The 21,820-nt window shown below is 49.0% G+C and overlaps 1 protein-coding gene across 3 annotated transcripts in view; it reads left to right on the plus strand.

Annotated features, from left to right (window-relative positions):
* LOC147624243 (uncharacterized) overlaps window positions 1–21,820 on the plus strand; it is a 99,585-nt gene that overhangs the window by 20,941 nt on the left and 56,824 nt on the right. For all 3 annotated transcript variants that reach the window (XM_086819206.1, XM_086819207.1, XM_086819208.1), the window contains 3 exons: window positions 3,583–3,669; window positions 3,799–3,898; window positions 4,042–4,580. In XM_086819206.1, coding sequence (XP_086675332.1) covers window positions 3,583–3,669; window positions 3,799–3,898; window positions 4,042–4,580 — 726 coding nt within the window. The remainder of the gene's footprint in view (window positions 1–3,582; window positions 3,670–3,798; window positions 3,899–4,041; window positions 4,581–21,820) is intronic.

A 21,820-nucleotide genomic window follows, 5' to 3' on the forward strand; every position in this document is an offset into this window, starting at 1 on the left:
TCTCACTAAATCGGGTATCTCGGGTTGCTTTTGAGGCATCCAGACAGCTTGCTGAGGAGGGACATACCTGGTCATGGTACTCCCAGGTGGTACAGTGGATATCATCACACAGGATTGATATTGACAGATTACCACCCTTACAGTATGACCTAGCTGCACCACACAGACGCCTCTCTCAGACAGAGAGGAACAGAGTCATGAGACATGACATTTGGCAGGGCCACATACAGGAGACTTGGCTATCTCCCAGTCAGCCACTCCCGACGAAGATGCTCTACTACAGAGACCACTTCTTGAGCACCTCCACAGACGGCTTCATGCAGTGACCACGATACTTGGAGGTCCACTTATCACATGGAGCCAGAGTAGCCATTGGACGACTAAGGGTCTCATCACACCAACTAGAGATTGAGACTGGGAGAGCAGCACGCATCCCTTGAGCAGAGCGCATTTGCAGATTATGCCAGACGGGGGTAGAGACAGAGGAGCATTTTGTTTGCCAGTGTGGTGCTTTGCAGGAGATCAGGGCATGCTATCCTGAGGTTTTTAGAGGGACCACATCACTTAGACAGATCTGGGAGAGATCGGACCAGAGACAGCTAGGCAGACTACTACTAGCACTACAGAGACACAGGGAGATCTTACTTCAGACACCCGCACATCATAGCGGAGGAAGACAGTCCTAGTTGACTGACTTCTTCCAGAGATTGGCACCAGTAGCCCAGCCACATACATTGGGAGTGACATCTCAGCGAGCGGAGGAGATTCGAGCTAGGCGACGACCCAGACTAGCTGGCTACCAGACACCACAGCTACACCACAGAGAGATCACGGCCATCCGGTCTTGACACCAGCAGGAGGTCGAGGAGCAGCTGGCACATTTTCGCTCTGATCCAGGATGCATGTTCCAGACATTTACGGCATCCTCAGATCGGATGTATGACATATTGTACCCAGACTATGGGACTGGATGGAGTTAGGAGTAGATAACATATCGTACTTGTATCACCCCTTCAACATATAGAGATGCATTAGTAGCCCTAGTACTCCATCCATACCCTCTCGTTTGTACACCACCATTGAGTCCCCTATGGTCGTGTTGTCATACTTGTACATTTTATTCTCACTCCACATTTTCCTCTTGATGACTGGAGGAACATCATTGTAGTACTTGTTTGTCTCATAGGCCAATTTTGGCCTTTTGCAGACGTTAATCTCTCTCTCTCTCTCTCTCTCTCTCTCTCTCTCTCTTTTACAAAAACACAGTCGACTGGCTTTTTTTTTTTTCTCTCTTTCTTAAACTGTTCATACAGTAGAAAAACACATCCAGCCCTTCTTCTTTGCAAAGCAACAACCCATACAAGACCAAACCTTCATCACGGGTTCCCATGATGCAAAACAAACATAGTGAATCTGAAAAAACAGCAGTATGAACAGAAAAACAGCAAGCTTCTCGAACTCATACCTTTTCTTTGACCTCTTTTTCTCTACCTACCGACTTGCTTGTTCACGAGGTTTGCTCTGATACCACTGTCAAATCCCCATAGGATCTCCTCATAGAACGCTCCTGGTACAAGACTCGAAACCTGCAAACAAACCAAACAAACGTGAAAGGGGTGTAGGCCTGACTCACCTCCAAACCTTGACAGCCGTGGGCAAGCTCACAAGTCTCGGCTGTCCCCACCGAGCCACGAGCTGAGCTAACTAGATGGATGTACCGACCAATCTCTACCTCGTGACGTCCCATACCGCCACGAAGATACCCTCGCGGGCCTCGAGACTGCTACCGGCCTCGGCTGCATAAAGCAGGTGCACGTCTGCACTAGATCTAGGCTCTTGACCATAGAGCTCTCAGAAAGACACGCGACTCTCTGAACTAATGACTAACCTTGGCCACTCTTTTATAGGCTCTTGGCCGGTCATCGGGCGTCCACACTTGGGCGCCCGCTCGTTAGTCTGTCCGTAACTCAGCTTGCGAATCAGCCTGCATAGCTCCAAGCTTCCCCAAACCTTGAAGCTAGTCTTTTGTGCATGTAGCACATGGTAGATACACATTGTGCACATGACATGCCAAGAGCCTATAAAAGGGTGGCCAAGGTTAGTCATTAGTTCAGAGAGTCTCGCGTGTCTTTGTGAGAGCTCTATGGTCAGGAGCCTGGATCTAGCGCAGACGCGCACCTGCTTTATGCAGCGGAGGCCGGCAGCAGTCTCGAGGCCCACGAGGGTAGCTTCGTGGCGGTATGGGACGTCACGAGGTAGAGATTGGTCGGTCATCGGGCGTCCACACTTGGGCGCCCGCCCGTTAGTCTATCCCTAACTCAGCTCGCCAATCAGCCTGCCTAGCTTCAAGCTTTCCCAAACCTCGAAGCTAGTCTTGTGTGCGTGTAGCACACGGTAGATACACATTGTGCACATGACAATACCATCCATTATGGGGTTGGGATCCCACTGGCAAACTTGCTGTGGAGCATGTGGTGTAGGGGAAGCTGGCGTGGGCTGAGTCATGGATGATGGAGGAAAGTTGGGATGTGATGGTGGAGATAGGGAGGGATAAGTCGAGAGCTGAAATGTGGCAGGACAGGTGGTCCTCATAGATGTGGTCAAGATCATGATGGAAATGAATCTGGGTGAAGGTGGTGACAGGGGGTGTGGGTGTGGGCGGTACGATGGGGCATGAGATCATGAAAGAAAGTAATGTGTGGTCAGCTAGTGGTGAAGTTTGAGATGTGGTATAAGAGCGGGAGATCCCATGAGGTAATCCACCCTACTAGTGTCTCCCCCATGCGGAAAAGATGTAAGGGTGCCCGACTGCGGGCATCTGGACAACCCATTATATATAACCAGCTCATGCATAGCCCCCATCTCCAAGAAGTGTCTACCATATGATGTTGCATTCCCCATATCCTGGTTGGCTATACCTGTGACTCGAATGTTGAGGCGGTGGGCATGCCTCATCTTCTCCTCCTCAATGGTGGTGTGAATGATTTGGTGTTCTTCCCTTTGAGTCTCCTCCCTCACTTCTTTACGGATGTTCTTCTTCACCACCTCGACCCATCCTGATTGCTTGGCTTCGAGCTTTCCCTCCATGTCCTTTGTGATCTCCTTGGAGATCTCTTCTTTGATGGCCGTGAGAGAGTTGTCATTGATCTCCCCTTCTTCCTTCTCAGTATTCTTGATGGCTACCATTTCCACTTTCAATGCACTCACCTCCTCCTTGAGTGCCGTGTTCTCTTGTTCGAGGTTCGTGACCCGTGCTTCGAACAAGAGAGAGAGAGAGAGAGAGAGAGAGAGAGAGAGTTATATTTATGTCTTACAAGAGGCCCGATGGGCCTATGAGACAAAAGATGATTACAAGTATCTGTGGAATATTATCGTCATGGAATATCATTGCCCGATGGGCATACATGAGAAAGAAAAGAAAGATAGAAAAGATATATTGATGCCTACGGAAGGCCAGATTGGCCTATGAGACAAATCTGTATACAACAAGTCCATGTCCTGAGTAACATGGAAAGAAAAACTGAAATGGAGAGAGAGAGAGAGAGAGATGTTGTGCTCATGTAAGTTGTCGCCTGGTTTCAGATCCAAGGTCACTAGGCTTAACTACTGTGGATTTTATACTATGCTTTTGGAGAGAGGGGATGAGATTATTTCAGTGGCAACAATAAGGTGTGAGTTTTCTTTACAGTATGAAAAGTCTTTATACGTTCTTTTCATATGTCAACATCTTGTGCCTCAACAGTTCTATATTATATACTGAAGGTGAGGGCACTTTATTTTTTTTTTGTAATCTTGCAGAGTACATGGGGCCAGGCTTGCTGAGATGCCTCTCGTCGGTACCCGTTATCAATACCGCCGTCAGGGCATGTGCCGTCGCTTGATGCATGCTCTTGAAGAGGTCTAGTTGCCTGTTAAAAGTTGCCACGAATTTGATGCAACAGGCCATTTGTGTTGCAAAATTTTGTTGGACTTAAATTTATATGCTAGCAGTAAATTGACATACTGAATTTCTGAAACCAATGGTCTTCTTTTCACTGCCAGATGCTGAAAAACATAGGCGTAAAGAAACTAATTCTACCTGCAGTCCCTGAGCTGCTAGAGACCTGGATAGGCGCGTTCAACTTCCAGCATATGAATCTTCCAGAGACACGAGAACTCAGTAAATTGAGCTTGATGACATTTCCTGGAACCACTCTTCTTCAAAAGCATTTGCTAGCAGCTGCTCCTGTCAGCAAACCTATTTGTCAGCCTCTTATCTCTGATGGGGTTGATAATCTTGAGAGCCCTTCATGCAAATCTGTGGAAGAGTTTTTCACCATGGCCCGTGCATCATTGGATAGTGGTGTTTTAGAATGCCAGGAAGCGTACTTAGGAAGAATAATGGAGAGTGACATTCCTTTGATGGATCCTTCTGGCCAGAACCTTTGTGCCAATGCTGATATGCTCAATCACGTGCAAGAGGCGATGCAAGATGAACCACATACTCCAGTGACAGTTATAGCCAGTGGGGGTCACCTGGATACATCTTCAAAAGGGGCAAGATCAAAGAATCGAATCAGGTGCAAAGCTGAAGTTGAAAGGTATCCTCTGACCTTTTCAAGCTCTGCAAAACTCCAGGGTTGACAAGTAAATTTCAAGGGGATATTGGGAGGATGCTAGTGTAGTTGACCTGTATCAAAGAGCATCCTTTTCTTGGTAGTTGCATTTCAAATTTCAATAGCTTTGTCTGGAGACTTCGCTAGTCTCAAGGGCTTTCATGTGTAGACTCTGTGGATCATTTTCTTTATGCTGACCACTGAATTTGGAGTTTTGATAGGTTCAAGTTTAGCAACACCAGGGCTGTTATGACTAAGCCTAGCCTGTGGCTTCTTCAGGATCCCTTCTCTTTCAGTTCAGACAGGGTTTATTTTTAACTGTAGCCACCAATGGTGCCCACATGGACTGTCCACCAAGATGCCCACATGGTGGACTGTCCACCGCAGCAACGGACCATCCACCTCAACAGACCGTCCACCGCAACGTGACTGTGATGCAGTGAGTCAGCAGAGGCGCTAAGCATTGAGATCATCAAGTGGAGACGCACCACCACAACAGACACAAGGAGGTGCATTGAAGGCTCCAACAGCAATGATGGCACCGACTGACACTCCACCGCATCTCCACCGCATCTTCAGAGATAGAAGATTCCACCAAAGGCTACGTTGCCACCCAAAGCATCCACCAAAGATAGGAGATGCCACCGACTCGACCTCTAGCATGTATGGCCCTTGTTCCATCTTGGAGGACATCCTTATCCCGCAGCCTTATCTCGATTGGAGGACATTCTTATGCTCATCCTTCATACCACTTTGTACCCTTGGTCTATCATCAGCTTGAGCTGTGTTGTCCTCTTCACTGTGACCTATGCTGAGTGTGCACCGTACAGTGAAGGACATGGATGAGTGTTCTCTTCTCTGAGTAGTGCAAGTGTTTTCGTTCCTTCCACAGTCTTTGTCTCTCCTTGTGTTGTGTCCCGTTGCATAGTGTCTTCTGTGTTGCGCTGTGAGCATCGAGGACTCTGGAGATACTGTCCAGAGAAGAGCCACCACGTAGTGTGCCGGATAGCCAGCCCTGCTACAGGTACACTAAAATTTGGCACGCCCAGTGAGACTCTCGAAATTGGGAGTCCTGATAGCTCACCCTTTCCTCTGCATTGCGTCCTCTTGCTGTGTTTTGTCCTCTCTGCATGTCCAATACACGCTCCTGTGGTAGTCCGGTGAGCCCATCCAAAAATCCTCTCTCAATACGCTGCTATAGTCGGAAGAAGTTTAGCTACTTGCCACCCAGGGAACCTCATCCACCCCTTCCTATGGAGGCTAACCTTGGTAACCCCATCCTTGGCAACACGGGAGGCCAAGCCAACCCTCCTGGTCCAGCCAATCCTCTTGGCGCAGAACCCCTTTCCACGGTGCTGGGCCGAGTCAACGTCAAGCTTCCCACCTTCAAAGGATCATCCATAGAGGATGTGGATGACCGCATCCGACGGTTCATCTCCATTTGCAAGAGCCGAGGTCTTGAGCGGGAGGATGCCTTCTTGGTGCTCTTTCCGTCCACTCTCCAAGGTTCTGCAGACAAGTGGTTCAGTCAGTTTCCAATCAGCCACTTTACAGACTGGACCACTCTGAAGGACACATTCCTCTGGACCTTCCGTCTTGGTAACCATGATGACCGCATTCTCCAAGAGCTAGGGAAGCTCCAACTGCTACGAGGGGAGAGTGTTGGAACTCATGACTTGGACCACAGTGCTGGTGGCCCGCTTAATGACCTACCTTGGTGACTTCATGGTGCGTCAGTGGGTGACACAAGCCTTACCCAAATCCACCCAGCAGAAGATTCGGGAGAGTCAGCCCACACCAACAACATTGTTGGAATTCCAGGAGCTAGCCTCCCAACTTGAAAATGCACGACTCATGTTTGAGCGTGATGTCGGCTCTGCACATCCAACAGTGACACAATCGAATGACCAAGTGGCTCAGCTGAAGCAGGCTCTAGAGGCAGAGCGAGAAACCTCCTAGCGAGGAAAGTACCTTGCTCCAGCTCAAAAGGGAGATTGAAGATTTGATGACCTGGCACGAAGCCAAGAAGGGGCTATGGTGTGCTATATGCCAGTCATTTGGACACACCGTCCAAGAATGCCCAAAAAGGAAGTACTGCTCCTTTTGTGAAAAAGGAGGAGGACATGGAGATAAAGAGTGCTACTACCTCAAGGGGTTTTGTCACAATCCTTCCATGCTGCTACACCTCCTCCTTGCTCACCCACTCTCCAGGTGACTTACCTTCCACCACTCATCCCAAATCCTCTTGCCCCAACCACCATGGCAGCAACTCCCGTGAACCGTCCTATTCACCCTCCCCAACCTTGCAAGGTCGTTGCTCACACGTTGCACATTGAGAATGGCATGTACATTGACCCTTGGTTGCTTCCCGTCATCATCCTTGAGTCATCCAAACCTGGGCCTCTTGTTCAGGATGTCCTTGGTAGAGGATCGTCCCATCCTTTGCTATAGATGTGGGGAATACGGTCATTACCAAAGCCGCTGTCTCCTTCCTGAAGGTCCTCCGCCCTGCCAGCACTGTCCAGAATCCAAGGATCATTATACTCGGGATTACCCCAAGCAAAGGGCATCCACATCCTTTGACTTCACATTTCCAATCCCAACCACCCACTTAGTTTGTAGGACATCCTCCATCTCAAGGACATCCTTCTTCCATAGGACATCCTTTGTCCACTTGCTAACCTTCCTCTCCCACTATTGGGGTGTCCGTCATAACCCCAACACCTACCCATGAGGATCAACCACCCATCGCAGTGGTCACCAGATCCTAAAGGAAAGCCATGCCTCAAGAGCAACAAGGGGATGAACCAGATAATGAAGCTCTGCCGGTTCCCCACACAGTCATAGATCAATCCTTCTTGCAGGCTTTCAAGGACCTTCCACAACCAGCCTTTTGTGTCGGACAATCCACCTACCACACATTCCAAACCACAGCTTACACCTTTCTCTGTGGAGGATCTACTCAAGGGACATACCATGTTAGTGAACCTCTTTGATCTGCTCCGGATTAGCTCAAATGTCCAACAATGTCTCAGTAGACTGCTATGGTACGACAATGAACTCTAGTGGTGGGCAGTCCGGTGGGTTTCGACTTCCCTCTCGTGTTGTCGGTTGCATGGGTATAAGCTGTACCAATCCCTCACTTACAGACTACCGGAGCCCCCGCCTCTTTGCGGAGATTCCTCAATTTCTGGGGTGATTGTTGACGGTGGTTCCGGGGTGAACTTCATGCTGGAATTCACACTCCATGGCACATGCAGTAGGCCTCAAGGTGACGCGGCCAGCCAACTTTTGTGTTCGGATGGCCAACCAATGGGAGGTGACCTCTATCGGCCTAGTAGTAGGTGTCATTGTAGAAATCCAGGGGATAACATTCCTACTGAACTTTGGATACCATTCCTATTGGACTTTGTGGTAATCGGGCTACTTGAAGTCAAAGGGGCCTACTCTTTACTCATTGGTCGTCCATGGCTTAGGAGTACAGGTGTTCTACATGATTGGGGTTCCGATCGATTGTGGATTCTTCAAGAGTGTGGCCCACAGGAACTCAAATTGAAGGAAGGTATGGACCAAGGGATCCGTGGTGCAACAGTAGCCCCCATTTCTTCTTCCAACTCTCCGACACCCACTTCTTGGCCAACGACAGAAGAAGGTCTTGTTCCGCATGGTGAGGCTCTGGGCCTAGGACAACTAGTCGTGGATCGGCACCGAGGACGTAAGATGGCCAAATCTCTCCTCAAGGCGGAACAACTCCCTACAAGAACTCCAGCCACTGTTCCACGGACTCAACAGAGAGCCCTACCACAGGTGTTTGAGGACACACCAACCTTCCCGGTGGGGGAGTTTCCCAAGTCTTGAATGGAAGACCACTATGGCACCTTCCCAATTTACCACCAGCCCACCCACAACCTCGACCTCCTCTTCAAAGCAGCGGAGTCAGGGGAACCACTAAACCTTCCATCTGCCAGGACCCTGTCTAGGAATTCAATCTCGGCACTTCTGAGGAGCCCCATCCCATCCTCGTAGCTTCTCGGCTGTGGGACCATCCCACTCTTCTCGACCAAGCTGTTGCTTTCTTTCAATCCTATAAGGATGTCTTTGCATGGACATACAAGGACTTGGAAAAGGTGTTCCCACTACCATTGGTGTTCACACCATTCCTCTCTAGGAGGGCACTCCACCTGTACGTGGGCCTACTGTGCTCATCTCAAAGTACGTAGAGGCTGTCAATGTAGAGCTAAAAAAGATGGAAGACGCTCACATCATTTCCCCAGTAGAGCACTCGGAATGGCTTTCCCCCATGGTTATTTCGCCCTAGAAGAAGACCAACAAGATCCGTGTCTGTGTGGACTTCTGGTCCCTCAACAAAGCAACAATCAAGGATGGATTTCCCCTTCCGTTCATGGATCTGTCTTAGAGGATGTGGCTGGGCATGCCCTCTACAGCTTTATGGATGGGTTTAGTGGATATAACCAAGGCTTTTGTCACCCAATGGGGTACCTACGTCTACAACTAGATGCCATTCGGGGTGTGTAACACCCCGGCCACTTTCCAAGGGCTGGTCACCAATATCTTCAGGGAGTACCTCAGCTTTCTTCGCACTTTCATAGATGACTTTTCTAATTTCATGGGCACTCAACTTGTTTTTAGACCAGAGGCCTTTTCAGAACATCTCTCTTAGTTAGCTTTGGTCTTTGCCAAGTGTCGCTCCTCCCGGCTTCACCTTAACCCCTTTAAATGTCATTTGTCAGTGGTCTAGGGTACCCTTCTAGGTCACATCATCTCTTCTGATGGCATGGCTCCCGACCTTGACAAAATAGTTGTCATCCTTCGCCTTCCTCCCCCAATCAGCCCCGAAGTCACCCAGGTTTTCGTCGGACATACCGGCGACTGTCGTGGTTTCATTGACATGTATGCCGATGTGGCCCTTCCCCTCACCCGCCTAGTCAAGCCCTCCACCATCTTCCAGTGGTTTGACCCGGCTTCTACTGCATTGTCATATCTTAAAAAGTGACTGACGGAATCCCCCATTCTCATTCCACTCGATTGGACGATCATTTTCCGTGTCCATACAGATGCAAGTTTGACTGTTGTGGGCGCGGTTCTTAATACAAGATGGGCAGACCCATCTATTATGCTAGCCATCTCCTCACACCCGTTGACCAGAACTACACCACTACTGAGAGGGAAGTTTGGCTATTGTTTATGCTTGTAAGAAGTTTCGTCACTATCTCTTGGGCTCCCACTTCATTGTCATCTTGGGCCACCATGCTCTAAAGTATCTTTGAAATAAACCATAGGTGGATGGTCGGGTGTGGCGGTGGCTACTGCTCCTCTTCCGAGAATTCGACTTTGAGATCCTCCTCCGACCGAGCAAAGATCATGTCATGGCGGACCACCTATCCCGCATCGACACAGGGGAGCTTGCACAACAGGTACTGAGGATGACCTTCTTGATAGTGTTCTTTTCAAAGTTGATGCTGCCTCGGACTGGTATGGGGATATCCTTGCTTTGCTTTCCACCAGACACTTTCCGGTGGGTGCTAGCCCCAAGGACAAGCGACGGCTTTTGGTAAAAACCCGCCCCTTCCAAATCATAGCTAGCCAACTCTACAAGGCTGCTCATGATGGTGTTTTACGCATGTGCGTTAGTTCTCATGAAGTGCCACACCTGGTCGAAGATGCACAGTTCGGCCCTAGTGGTGGTCACTTTCCTGGTCACATCTCAGGCGTTCTTCTATTCCTGCATGGCCTATGGTGGTCCACCATGTTCAAAGATTCTATTCAGTTTGCAAAATCTTGTGACACTAGCCAAAGGTGTGGGCCCAAACCCACCCGTTAAAACCACCGACCCCTCTAGATTTCCGTAGCCTGGTCTGCATTTGAGAAATGGGGTCTTGATTTCGTGGGGCCCATTGACCGAGTGGCACACCCTAGCAGATGTAGATACATTCTTGTCGCCCCACCAATTACGTGACCAAGTGGGCAGAAGCCCAAGCCACCAAGGATTGCATGGCCAACACAGTGGCTCGTTTCTTATATGAGCACATCCTTGTCCGCTTTAGTTTCCCCTTGGAAATCACCTGTGACAGAGGTTCCGACTTTTGTCAATGAAATCATCATCAACTTACTGAGCAACTATAAGATCTTGCATGCCTCCAATTTTCCGACCCCCCCAGAGTAGAGAGTAGCTCTCAGTGCCACATCCTAGTCGAACTTGTCGTATTGATCGGGGCCTCGACAACCTCTTGACGGATCTTCGCATCTACTCGGCATATCTCAGCAACTTTATTTTTGAGCTATCTAGTGATCGCCGCTGTCAGCAGGATCACACCCGCCACACTGCGGATACCATCCGCAGTCTCCAAGCTCAGGTCTCCACCTCAGAGCAGTGCCTGTAGGATACAGAGTCCGAGTCCACCCACCTCCGCTCTTCATCTTCCCACAGCACTGACGAGTTGGTCGGATTACGTGATCTCGTGGAGCAGGAGAATCGGGAGCTGGTCTCCTTACGAGCCCATGCTACCGAGTTGGATACCCTCTGTGCATCTCTCCGCCTTCTCGAGTTCCTTCTCACCGGTCTTGCCACTTCTTCATCGACTGGTGCTAGCAATTCTTCTGGTGCAGCTAGCACTACTTCTGGTAGTATTTAGATACTCTATTTCATGATGGACATTTTCAGTTGTATATACCATCTTTTTATGATGTTATTTTTGTTTGCACTCTTTTCATCATTGTACTCAGCATAATGTAATTGGTGCTCTGCACTCTTTCATCATTGTAATACGCATAATATAATCAGTACCTGCATCTTTGCATCATGTAATAACCTCTCATGCATACTTTCCATATGTAACCCTCAAGGCAACTAACTTCTATCTTTCTCTACGGGGACGGTGAGCACTCTAGTGGTGGGTGACTTGTAGCCACCAAGGGTGCCCACATGGACTGTCCAGCAAGGGTGCCCACATGGATCGTCCCCACCAAGATGCCCACACGGTGGATTGTCCACCGTAGCAATGGACCATCCACCGCAATGGACCATCCACTGCACCGTGATTGTAATTTGTGTGGCAGTAAGTCAACGAAGGCGCCAAGCATTGGGATCAGCAAGTGGAGACGCACCACCACAACAACGGACACAAGGAGGTGCATTGAAGGCTCCAATGGCACTGACGGCACCAATTGACACTCCACCGCATCTCCAGAGATAGGAGATTCCACCAAAGGCTACGCTGCCACCCAAGGCATTCACCAAAGATAGGAGATGCCACCAACTCGACCTCAGGCATATATTATGGCCCTCGTCCCATCTTGGAGGACATCCTTATCCTGGAGCCTTATCTCACTTGGAGGATATCCTTATGCTCATCCTTCATACCACTTGGCACCCTTGTTCTGTCATTGGCTTGAGCTGTGTCGTCCTCTTCACTATGACCTTTGTTGAGTGTGCACAGTACAGAGAAGGACATGTATGAGTGTTCTCTGAGTAGGGCAAGTGTTTTCGTTCCTTCCACAGTCTCGTCTCTCCTTGTGTTGTGTCCCGTTGCATAGTGTCTTCTGTGTTGCGCCGTGAGCATTGAGGACTTCGGACATACTCTCCAGAGAAAAGCCACCACAGTGTGTGCCGGGCAGCCAGCCTTGCTACATTAACTTGGCCCTTGGTTGTTATCTTTGTCTAGAGTATTGCATTGGTCTTTCAGCATAGTTGCTGAGCTTAAATTTGTAGCAGAGTTGTATTGGCTAAACTCAAGCTTGTAGCTTGGCTCTCTACAGTAGTTAAGAAATGCCCAACCCTAACTTTTATGGAGACCTTTAAACCAGCCAAAAGTACACATATGTTTTGCTTGGCAAGACCCTACAGTTAATTCAATTGGTTTTAGTGCTGATTCTCCTTGAAGTTGAACAACATTGCTCATTTAGAGCGGACGAATTGTTGGTCTTATGAGTGCTGCTTTCACTGAGTCGTCAACCCTAACTTTCCATTTGTGGACATAATTTTATTTGGTTGATGAGATTTTTTTTTTCCGGGAAAAAGATCCTTCTCAGTTAATGAAAGACAGCTACAAAGGGCTAGATACAACCACGAAGGGCTAGATACAAACCCGCCTCATGTACGGGACGGGAATCAAATGATCCTAAGTGGAAGAGACACTTCTCCTCCGACTGGCCGCTCTCTATGGAGCAGGCTATCTCATACCGGGGTGGGGGGACAACCACACAAGTGGTCTGTAGTGCCAAGTGGGGTCACCACCTGTATCGGTGAGAAAAGGGTTAGGCCTCTAGAGCCTCAAGAAAGCTTCCCACCGCTTTCGCATGCGGTCGGAACCTCGCTGTAACATCCCCCAGTGACCGCGGAGGGTGTGAATGATGTCAAGCCAAATGCTCCTGATGGACTCAGCAGTTCGGAGTGTGGGTACCCTCTATGGCCTCGTTGCATCTAGCTCGCGAAATGTGCCAGGTTGCAATGCTAGTGCAAATCTCCCATTTCTTCGATGAACTTGGTCGCCAGTGGACTGTAGGTGGGGCTGTGACTAGTACTGCCCAAATACGATGGTGAGAGACCTGAAGAGCAACCCTCCCCCATCCTTCTCATAAGCCCTGACAACCTCAGCCCCTATGGCCCAAGTGACAGTGCCCCATGTAATGATCCGGGTCGAGGCCGCGTCCAGAGTGAGGATGCAGGGAATCCGTTGCCAAATCTGTTGAGCCTTGAGGCAATCCCAAAGACAATGTCGTTGAGACTCCTGAGGGTGGCCGCACCGTGGGCAAATTGCTAGCCGACCTCCAACTGCCAGCCAAGTGCCGACTGCCAAGCTCATGTGTGCCATCAGCCAAAGAAAGAGGGTGATCTTTCTAGGCCGAAAACTGTCCCAAAGCCTCTTCCAAAAATCTGAAAGGAAATGTTGTACGAGTCCCTGTGTGAGTGCCAATGTACTACTGTTGCTGGGGTGCCATCAATCTCTGGCATCTCGATCTTGCGGCCTAGCCGTGCTGTATATGCAAAGAAGGGGGCATCCAAAGTCTCCTCCCGATTAGCGGGGTCATGCCAAGCCCACTCTCTCGGGTCCCACTGTAGTTGTGTGAGAGGTCGCCACTCCCGTATCCATAGCCGCCAAAATCTCTCCTTGGCCACCTTGGGCGGTGGCGGATCTATGTGCTACTCCACTCCTTGAAAACCAATCACCCTCACCCTCTGCAAGGTGCAGCCACTGAAATCCTCTAAGGGAAGCTGGGATCTCTCTAATCTGCCGTGGGTTCCAATAGAAAAAGTGAGCAAACCACTACCGTCGTCTGCTCCGTGGACCGCCATGAGAATATCATGTCTGGTAAACACACCTAGCCACACTGGGGGAGTTGGGTCTGGGATAGCGGTCAGCCACTCTTGAGACATAGCTAAGTCGATGTCGATGTCGATGTTGATGCTGAGCCTGTTTTTGCCCCGGACCCCTATCAAGCCTCTCTCATGCACCTTTGGGGGTAATTGCTTGTGTGCGATCTAATCTGCGAGGGACCTGGCTGGTCCTATGCTCAAGGCTCCCCATGATACATGCGGTCGGGCCCCCAACATGTGGCCACTGGGTAAACGGACCAGGGGGTTCCAGACCAAAGGCTGCCGGAACTATCTGCCTAAGGGCCAGCCTGAGGTGATTCCAAGCTCGAAGTAAGCTGGCTGCAAATCTGTCCTCAAAAGCTGGACTTAAACCGTGGGCTCGCATCTTTGTGTGAATCCATCTGGTACTCTACGGCCAAGGGCCGCTGAGACTCGGGGGGTGGGCTGAAATCTGGGCCAAGAAGTCGTCCTTCTAGGGCTCACCATCGGGAAGGAGTCGTCTAACGATCAGCTTGCCCGGCAGGGCACGGCTCTGAATAGTAGGGTCAATGAGGCCTAGCCCCTTCTACGACGTGGCTGAATGATCACTCTCCATGCCACCTTGGCCCTGGTTGGGCTCCTGTCACTGCCGGCCCATAAGAAGTTCCGGATCAAACGCTATGTCACGGCCCTATGTATTTTTGGCAGTTCGTCATGTACAATGTATCCCTGGTTGGAGGTGTGTAGGACATTTTGTTAAACATTCACTCTTGGGGCCAAATTATTAAAGTCCCTTTTCATAACCCCATGTGGGCTCGTGGTTGTCTCGAGGAAAGTCGCTGCTGTAAATTTCAGCAAGATGTCTGATCAAGAGGAAGACTATGACTATGAGGGAGAGGAAGAGGAGGAAACCACTCATGAGAGGACTGAATTTGAGGATATACATGCAAAAGAACTAGCTGCAGCAGATGCACGTTATGAGGATGTAATGCAGGTAGAAGAGATGCCAAGTAAAGAGGAAGAGGATGCCCAATTCAAAGCCCGATTGGCAGGTGTAGTGGATGTGCTCATGCAGCTCACGCAGAGTGAGAAATTTGCTGAATTTATGAGAAAAAGTGTCTAGCTCTCATATCACCCTAAAATATCCGGCATAGGACGCTGCAACATGGCACCCAATGTAGTAAAGCTGGGCCAGCGGGAGAAAGTCCTGTGGTGGTGGGAGATGATGGTTGTGATCCTCCTGTAGTGATGCGGGCGTCGGTGGGGACCACGAGATTGAGGGCGCTGGGCTCTGCATAGCTCAATGGCTCTGTCTAGAGTCACTCCTCTCGGCCGAGCTCGTGCATTAGCCTGAAGGTCGGGTGTGAATCTGCCCTCGTCAGTCTGGTCTGGAAGAAGTCGGTGAGAGCTTTTTGTATGTGTCCCCTGACAGGTAACGTTGATCTAGGCTGCAAAAGGGATTCCCTATGTTTGTGAAGCTCCAAGAGGAAAAGTCCCAAGCATTTCTAGTCTAGGAAATCCATGATCCTGGAAAGTGGTCCAAATCCAGCTCGGAAGTGCCAGTGGAACCTCCCCCTAATCTCATAGTATATTGGGCATCTGCATACATAGTGGGCCTTTGTCTCAGCCTCTGTGTGACAAAGCTGACATATCCCGTCCTCTGGTGCAACTGCCCTCGGCACATATTTGGCTGTCTCCACTCAACTGATGGGATGAGGTGCGGTTCTGTCCAATCGCACATCGCACCCCAATTGACAGATGTGTGTCCATGTAGTGCGGGCGTGTGATGACGCCGTCCTTTGTCAGGCGAAGAGAATGGTCCCTGTAAAAGGCCATCTTTGGCCCGAGGGGTTGGACGGGTGGGTGCCAAGTCCTCCGAGTATCCAATCTCGCGATGTCGTTCCTGATGACCCTATTCAGCGCTGTGCGGCTGAGAGCAAAGGAGGGCGCCTCTATGCTACACTGGAACGGAGGGAGTGCCTCCATCTGGACGCCATGCATACCAGACCAAGTGCTCACCTGGGCATACCAACATTGCGTGTCTCCGTCTAATGCCAGCTGTGTCAAGGACTCTAGGGCGAGCCTGGGGTATCTGTTTGGTGGGAGCTCCCATAATCTGTGCCAGTATGTCACTGTCTGGAAAATAGCCTCTGTCACAATTGGTGCAGCCCCCATCTCCGCCCACACAATCTCGTGTGGCACTGATGGCTTACTTCTAATCATGCATGTGATCATCATCACTAACGGCCTCTCCATTGGCTTCCACCCGTCGTATACATCCTCCGTGTCTGTCTCAGCTGGCTCCTCCCTGTGTCTCTTCCTGTGGTGTAAACTAGGACCCCAGATGGGAGCTCCATATAGTAGTGCGGGTGTGACTAGTGTGTCAAATAGCGAGAGCTTTGTCCTCGGCTCCTGAAACTATATCTGTGAGTATTGCCGCTCAGGTGAGCCCAAGGCTGCATAGCTGCGAATCAATCTGGTTTTGGCTGCCATCCGCATAGAGAAACATGGTCTGGTAGAGTATTGCATGACTCAATGATTACTTGATTCATTGATGTGTTAACCTTCACCAAGTACAATGCTTTTATAGGCATGTATCCTTACTTTTGACCCAAAGAAATCTCTCTCTCTCTCTCTCTCACACACACACACACACTACATGAGTGACTCATGGCACATATCCTATTCACACGTAAGGGTGGGTTCACACACACAAACACTCGTAGGGAGTGTTCACACACACACACTTGTATGTGTGTGTGTGTGTGTGTGTGTGTGCACACACACACACACACACACACAGATATATATGTATGTATGTATTTATGTATGTGTACACACACATACACACATATATTGTTGGGTATTTTGGAGTCTGTGTGTGTACCCATCGTGTTCGTATACCCTTGTTTGTTTACCCACATGTCTGCGTGTGAACACTGAACAGCCTCCAAAAGAGCTAAGTGTGTTAGTATGTGTGAACACACCCTTAGGTGTGGATAAGTCTGCCATGTGTCAATTGTCTAGTATATGTGTGTGATTCCCTTGAGTCAAAAGGCTTACAACCTAGCATGTACTTGTGTTATAAAAGGCTTTACTTCAATTTATCCTTGTTTAGGTCCGGGGGGGGGGGGGGGGGGGGACGGGGGGTTGATTTTTGAGAGACTGGTGTACGTGAAAGTTATGAGTGGTCAAGCTCTTTTGGCACCTGTTCCTTAGACATCTGAGTCTCTATGCGTCCATGCTTGTTAAGCCTCTAAGCCATGCTTGTTGAGCCTTTGAGCCTTTTGTGCCAAGCTCACTAGCCTGTGGACAACGGTTACTAGCCTCTGAGTCTGTAGCATGTAGCAGGGAACATGTGTTTGATGGAGCATTAGAGTGCAATGTTGAGTCTAAATCACTATGACTATTGAATGTTGTCTCAAGTCACTCCACCATCGCTCCGAAGGGGGTTTTGGTGAGTATTTCGGAGTCTCTGTCTGTGTACCCATCATGTATGTGCACCCCTAAGCCCTTGTTGGTTTACCCACACGTGTCTATGTGTGTATACACACACACATATAGGTACACATGTATATACACACATATATATATACACACACGCGCGCGCGCGCACACACACACACCGCACACGTGCACACACACATGTACACACACACACATACCTTTGTGTGTATGTGTATATATATATATATGTGTGTGTGTGTGTGTGTGTATGTATGTCTCTCTCTCTCTCTCACACACACACACACACACACACACACACACATATATATATACACATACATATACATATGTATGTATGTATGTATGTACACACACACACACACACACACACACACACACACACACACACACACACACACACACACACACACACATAGATACATGTATTAGCGGACATGGAGATATCACATTGTGAAGTTTTCGTCCGAGTTGCAGCCTGTTGATATTGTGCTAATTATTTCTATCTTTAGCGGTGCATTTATCCTATCAACTACTTATTTTTTGTACTCATTCTTTCTATTTGCTACTTCCCTTAATGCTAGGCTTCATTATGGCTGAGTCTTCCTTGCATCTCCGGAGGTTTGACTGAAACTCAGTACGAAGGGCTTTGTGTGAATATATGCTCTTATGTGTGTGTGTGTGTGTGCGCGTGTGGGTAAGAGTATATCTTGATACAGAGTTCTATACCCACTATTGGGCACTGATGACGTTAGTGGGGATGTCGTAGTATCTAGTCCATACTATGCATAATGGGGAGTTGATAGTTATATAGTCTTGTGGGTTGACTACCATTAGTATATAACATGCATGTTTCTAAGAGGTGAATTTGGGCATGTTCTTGGATTCATCTAGGTATATATATATATATATATATATATATATATATATATATATAGAGAGAGAGAGAGAGAGAGAGAGAGAGAGAGAGAGAGAGAGAGAGAGAGAGAGAGAGAGAGAGAGATGAAATGAAATGAAATGATATATTAACGTCTCTAAGAGGCCATAGTGGCCTATGAGACCAAAACTGAGAGTACATCTGAAGTTGGTGTCTCATCAAAGAGAACAACTAAACGAGACTAAAAAGTACAATAAACTGATTGTCCTACAGTTATAAGAACAGAACTGTAAGACTCCGAGATGATAGTGAGTAGAAAATACTGGAAAATACTGAAAAATGTATATCAGGTAGATCCATGTATGCTGATCAGTTTAAGTGTTGCCCTCCCTTAGATCAAGTATCTCCGCCATGGGGCTGTCTAGAATGGAGAGGTCGTAGAAGCGAGGTAGGCGCCTGCGATGCTGAGCAATAATGGCTCTGATCTGGCGATGGTGAGGATGCCGTGGTCGGGATCCTAGTGGGTGTGGCCGAGGAGCATGACATAAGATAACTGCTCTATCAGTGGTGACTCCCTGGGACTCGGGAGCGTGGTCGGTGCCCTGATGGCCCAATGGAGGAGGTATCAGGAGGCGTGTGGACTGGGTTGCTGGTGTTGGTGCCGAAGGAATCTGTCTGGGTCCTCTGTGTAGGTACATCATGGCTCGGCCTCCTGTCTGCCTAACGTCGTCTTATTGATCGAGAGAGAGAGAGAGAGAGAGAGAGAGAGAGAGAGAGAGAGAGAGAGGGAGCTGCTTAACGTCGACTTATTGATCTAGAGAGACCAATCGATAGAGAGCTTGAACCCAGGTGGGTACATGTCATCCCAAGGGCACTTACACTAGCCAATCTACCACACTTGGGTGATAGAAAGGTAGTGCAAATTGTCCTCTTTTACCCACACACCCACAGGAGACGAGAGCTGCTTAACGTCGACTTATTGATCTAGAGAGACCAATCGACGGAGAGACTTGAACCCAGGTGGGTACATGTCATCCCAAGGGCAATTACACTAGCCAATCTACCACACTTGGGTGATAGAAAGGTAGTGCAAATTGTCCTCTTTTACCCACACCCCCACAAGAGACGAGAGTTGATGAAATGATATCTTAACTTCTCTAAGAGGCCATAATGGCCAATGAGACCAAAACTGAGAGTACATCTGAAATTGGTGTCTCAACAAAGAGAACGAGCAAATGAAACTCAAAAGTACAATAAATTGACTTACTCCTAGATGATATTGAGTAGAAAATACTGGAAAATGTATATCAAGTAGATCCATGTATGCTGATCAGTTGAAGTCCTGCCCTCTCCTCAGATCCAATATCTCCGCCATGGGTGTCTAGAATGGAGAGGTCGTAGAAGCCAGGTAGGTGCCTCTGATGCCGAGCAATAATGGCTCTGATCTGGTGATGGTGAGGATGCCGTGGTCGGGATTCTAGTGGGCGTGGCCGACGAGCACGACATAAGACGACTGCTCTATCAATGGTGACTCCCTGGAAGCGTGGCTGGTGTCTTGATGGCCTGATGGAGGAGGTATCACGAGCTGTGTGGGCTGGGCTGCTGGTGCTGAAGAAATTTGTTAGGATCCTCTATCTAGGTTCATCATGGCTCAGTCCCCTGTCTGCCAAGAGGGTCTCTCTGTGTCTTCTCCGCTCAAGTAGGAACAATCCCAGGCATCTTTGATCCTCAAACTTCATGACCCTGTGTAACGGCCCAAAACCCTCTCAGAAGAGGCAGTGATATCTCCCTCGGATCTCATAATAGAGTGTACATCGGCAAATGTAGTGCTCCTTTATCTCTGCCTCCTAGTAGCATAGCTGACAAATGCGGTCATCCGAGATCTGATGCACATATCGCCCTGTCTCAATCCGCAACTGGTGTGATGAGGTCCGGATCTGTCCAATGGCACAACGTATCCCATGTGATAGGTGTACATCCATGTATGCCGGGCGTGTGATGAAACCATCTGGTGAGAGGTGCAGAAAATGACTCTTGTAATGAGCCATTCTCGTGCCTGAGAGCCTGAGAGAGAGAGAGAGAGAGAGAGAGAGAGAGAGAGAGAGAGAGAGAGAGAGAGAGAGAGAGAGAGAGAGAGAGAGATGAATGAAATGAAATGAGATGATATATTAACGTCTTCAGAAGGCCAAAATGACCTATGAGACCAAAAAGGTTACATCAATTGGTGGATCTGATACAATGACTATGTAAGAAAAGCTAAAAAACAACTAAACAACTAACTGAAACTGAAACAACTATGAGGAAAAGTACGGTACTAGGAGCTCCTAATGGATAACATGTGAGAGAGAGAGAGAGAGAGAGAGAGAGAGAGAGAGAGAGAGAGAGAGAGAGAGGGTACACACACAGACACATATATATGTAGACACACACACACACACACACACACACACACACACACACACACAAACACACACACTCTCACTGGGGCAGTGACACTTGGGTATACCTAGTGACATCACTGCTTACACACTCACTGGGGCAATGACACTTGGGTATACCTAGTGACATCACTGCTTACACACTCACTGGGGCAGTGACACTTGGGTATACCTAGTGACATCACTGCTTACACACAGACACATATATATGTACACACACACAGACACATATATATGTACACACACACACACACACACACACACACAAACACACTGCTTGGGTATACCTAGTGACATCACTGCTTACACACAGACACATATATATGTACACACACACACACACACACACACAAACACACACACTCACTGGGGCAGTGACACTTGGGTATACCTAGTGACATCACTGCTTACACACTCAAACACTTAAGTGGCTATAAGTCGTTCACACACATTTCCACACATTCACACACATTTGCACCCACCCACCCACCCACCCACCCACACACATATATCAGTCTACTCGAAGATGCATAATGGGGTTGCCCCGAAGGTTGGGAAAGGATATCATGTGAGTCATAGAATCCGGCGAGGCAACACAGATGCGGAGAGACGGAATCACGGCTCCTCGTGTGAGGGCCGACGCAGCGGTTTGGGGGGGGATTCCATCACTCTCCCGACGGCACCACCAATCATCGGAAGAAGAGGAAGGTATTCCTTTCTGAGGCCGGGAAAGCAGACTGTCACGGGAAAGCCTAAAACTCTAGCTAGAGGGTCAGATGCTGGGTCGAAGCCGTGCTGCCGCCGTGCAAACGAGGCCTACAATGCAATGGGGCTGAGTTGCATGACGACAAGATCAGACGTTGTTGGTGAATTGAACTCAACCTGGTAGTAGCCACGCCCCAATGGATGAATATCTACGATCTTTGCAGGTGCACCTAGGAGGCTACCTTGAAGGAGATCTCTGAGTTGGCCACGTGGTACTAACAATCTTGCATACCAGAGTGGAGGCCTCTAGGGATGCTACAGTCGTAGCGAGAACTTGCAGGTCCGCTTCAAAAACGAAAGGCAGGTAATGGCGACCTCGGTCGGGGTCCTCCTGGGGGGGGGGGGGGGGGGGGGGGGGGGGGGGGGG

The sequence above is a fragment of the Cibotium barometz genome, chromosome 25 (assembly GCF_041138505.1).
Source record: "Cibotium barometz isolate CiBa-2024 chromosome 25, ASM4113850v1, whole genome shotgun sequence".
NCBI lineage: Eukaryota > Viridiplantae > Streptophyta > Polypodiopsida > Cyatheales > Cibotiaceae > Cibotium > Cibotium barometz.